Source organism: Glycine max, chromosome 7, assembly GCF_000004515.6.
Source record: "Glycine max cultivar Williams 82 chromosome 7, Glycine_max_v4.0, whole genome shotgun sequence".
Lineage (NCBI taxonomy): Eukaryota > Viridiplantae > Streptophyta > Magnoliopsida > Fabales > Fabaceae > Glycine > Glycine max.
The window spans coordinates 12976964-12980244 of NC_038243.2; the positions used below are offsets into that span (position 1 = coordinate 12976964).

General features: G+C 28.2%; 1 protein-coding gene across 1 annotated transcript; it reads left to right on the forward strand.

The window, feature by feature from the left end:
* Positions 1-624: 624 nt before the first annotated feature.
* Positions 625-2113, forward strand: LOC100499981 (FCS-like zinc-finger domain-containing protein). Its single transcript, NM_001248221.2, has 2 exons — positions 625-870; positions 1424-2113. Exons 1-2 carry the CDS (start codon positions 695-697, stop codon positions 1593-1595), a joined length of 348 nt encoding a protein of 115 aa, NP_001235150.1. The 5' UTR covers positions 625-694; the 3' UTR covers positions 1596-2113.
* Positions 2114-3281: the final 1168 nt, after the last annotated feature.

Below are 3281 nucleotides of genomic sequence, written 5' to 3' on the forward strand. Positions count from 1 at the left end.
TTTAATTATAAAAACCTCATTATTTTTCTAAAACTCTATTTATTTTTAAATAAAATTATTTTTAATTTATTTTATGAAAAATGGAATGTTATTGTTTATCCATGCACTTGCATACAATTATATATATATGTAAATGGATGAATTATTTATCTATCAAAAGTTAATTTTGTAAAAAAAGAGAGAGAACATAATTTAAAAGAATTCACGCCCTTGTCTTAAAACAACCAAAATGAAATACCTATTATTAAAGCATAAAAAATAACTATTAGATTTTAAAAAAATTCAAAGGAAAATGTATTTTTTTTACACTAAAACAAATATAATTAAAAGTAGATAATAATATGATTGAAGTAATAGTTATATTTTTAAAAGAAAAAACTTTAAAAGAGAAAACCCTATGTATTTAGAAGTGGACCAATTTCTTATGTTTTGCAACTTAAAAGAAACTTCAAGTATTAGCATTTCTGTGAGAGTAGAAAAATACAAAATAGGCCTAAGAAGCTAAAGTATAATATAAACATAGTATTAATATAATATTAAAACCTCATGATTGGTGAGGAGCAGGAGCATACTCTGCAATGTGCTCTACCCTATATAATCTAATGCATGTGAACCTCTCATTATATATATAATAGCCATTGTTCTTCGGTTCCATTCCCTGCATTTTTCTAGCTCCTTCTCTCATCACTCATCTATGGCTACCTTTCCCTCCCCTCCTTCACCATCTTCTTCTTCTTCAATTCCGTCTCCAAGATCTAGAATGTTTTACTATGCTGGAAGTGAAGACCACTATGAGGAGCCTCACTTCCTCCAAGCTTGTTTTCTTTGCAGAAAACCACTAGGCCAAAATCGTGACATCTTCATGTACAGGTATTAGCTCATTTTTCATTCAATTCAGATCACTCAAACAACTTTCATCTGTTTATGAGCCAGCTAGTGATACCCCAGATGATGAATCTTGTTGATTTGATCAACTTTTTATGTAAAAAAATTAGTTTTACACTGAATTTTCATGTGGAGCTTAAGTTTTCTTTTCTTTTTCTGTGTTGTAGACCTTAATTAGTTTTTTCAGATCTAGAAAAAAGTAGATGCAATAATTCTTTGATTAGTTTTATTTTTGAAAGGCCAAAGAAAATAATATTATTAAGCAACTATTGAACTAAAGCACAAGATGATAATTCTTTGATTAGTTTGAGAATTTTGTTGATTTTTTTCTCCTATTGGCCGGATTAATGCAATTAATATTTCATAAAGTTTGGTCTTTGGACTCAAACAAGCAACGTTGTGAGATACTCAGATTCATGTAGTCGTTCTTACTTCATGAAAAATAAAAGATTTATTATATTCTGGATTGGTTGAAAACTTGATCTAATTGTTTTGATTTTTAATTTTTAATGAGTATTTTGGAATTGTTGCTATGCAGAGGGAACACACCATTTTGTAGCAAAGAGTGCAGACAGGAGCAAATAGAGATTGATGAGGCAAAGGAGAAAAGTTGGAAGCTTTCTTCCAAAAGGGGTGTGAGACAATCAGAGACCAATCAAAATTCCACACCCAATAAGGCTGTAAGAACAGGCACAGTTGCAGTGGCCTAATCATAATCAAACAAAGAATAATCATGACATGATGATGATGATGAGTGGGGAAAGTGTCCAATTTTTGAAGTAAAAAAAAGATTGAATATTGGAAATGGAAAAATTCCAAAGGAAGAAGTGCAATCATCAATAATCCATGAAGATTCTGATAACCCGGGATGAATCTTCAATTCGCTGCCTTTGTAAAGAAAAAAAAGTTGGGTTTTCCATTGGGAGAAAAAAAAACCCAACAAAGAATTTTGGCTACTTTTGTTTCTGTTTTTGGTAATATTGGTTTGACCTTTTTTTTAATACTCTTTTACTCTACCTGCTTTGAATGTTCTATAAGAAAAAAACATGGATATTCATATTGAGATGCCGTTTTGTTTTCCTGAAAATCGAGGCAATGAGAAAAAGTATCAAAGACACTTCATCGGAGATCTAGATGAGTAGAAACTGTTAAGGTCTTCCAACATCATGTCCCCATCATGGCAAATTTTGTTTTCCTTATAATGAAAATATCCCTTAGCCACTGAAAATTCTTTCTCATAGCAACTCAAGTCTCAATTGAACAATCGAGTAGTTGTCCAAATAGAAAGAGTTTGGATCCTAAAACAGGTAACTTAGAATTTTGCTTACAGGGTAACTTTTGATTTGATTTGGGAATATTCTAGCATATGAAAAAATATTAATCGGAGGTTTAATTTGTCAATTTTTGCATCTTTATATTTACTATAAATATTCTTAGAAACCAAAATATATCTATCAATTGAGAAATTCTTGCATTGATGTCAACTTCAAGCTTTATATTTACAAATTGAATTATATATATATGCTAGAATTAGGGTTGAAAAGTCAAGTTAAATTTGGTTGAACTTGATTTGATAAAAATTGATTTAGCTAGAAGCTTGAGTTTAATATATATGAAGTTTCATTTATTCCACGGGAACTTTATTTGATTTGGGCTTAGAAATAACTTGTTTCAAATCATTATTAGCTTGAATCAAATGAAAGAAGATTCAGAATAAGGCTAAAATTTTAATGAAAAAAATTATAGAGCTTCATATAAGGAATTTTTTTTAATTGTCACTTTAATATAATTACCACACTCAATTTATTGTTTTATTAATATAATGAAGTATTTTGACTGATTTTATACTTAAAAATATTTAAAATTATAAATATGTTACATATTATTTATTTATTTCATACAAAAAATTAATATGACGTATAACTAAAAAATTAATTAAATGAATTTAATAATATAAAATATTACTTAATATATATCGTTGAGAATTAAAAAATTAAATTTCGTCTCCTATAAACTCAAAACAGGTACACTAAATTTTTTATGCGGAAAACTTTAATGTTGCAAGTAAGAAAAAGTCACAGGACCTCATCTAATAATAGATTTTCACTGTGAAAATAGAATTACAAATTTTGTTTTACTTTTTAAGCGGAACACTAACAAATTCCTCTCTCCCTCTTAGATGGTATACACAAACTCTCTCTTCTATTCTCACCAACATTAATATAAAATAAACAACACAAATTAAACATAAATATAAAATTAAAAAATAAAATAATATTAGCCGTCAACTTACTTCTATGGATATAATTACTACGATTATGTCTTTTAGTTCTACACAATGAACATTTCTTAGGAGTATTTGAAATTGGTTCGTCCATCTCATTATTTATACGATT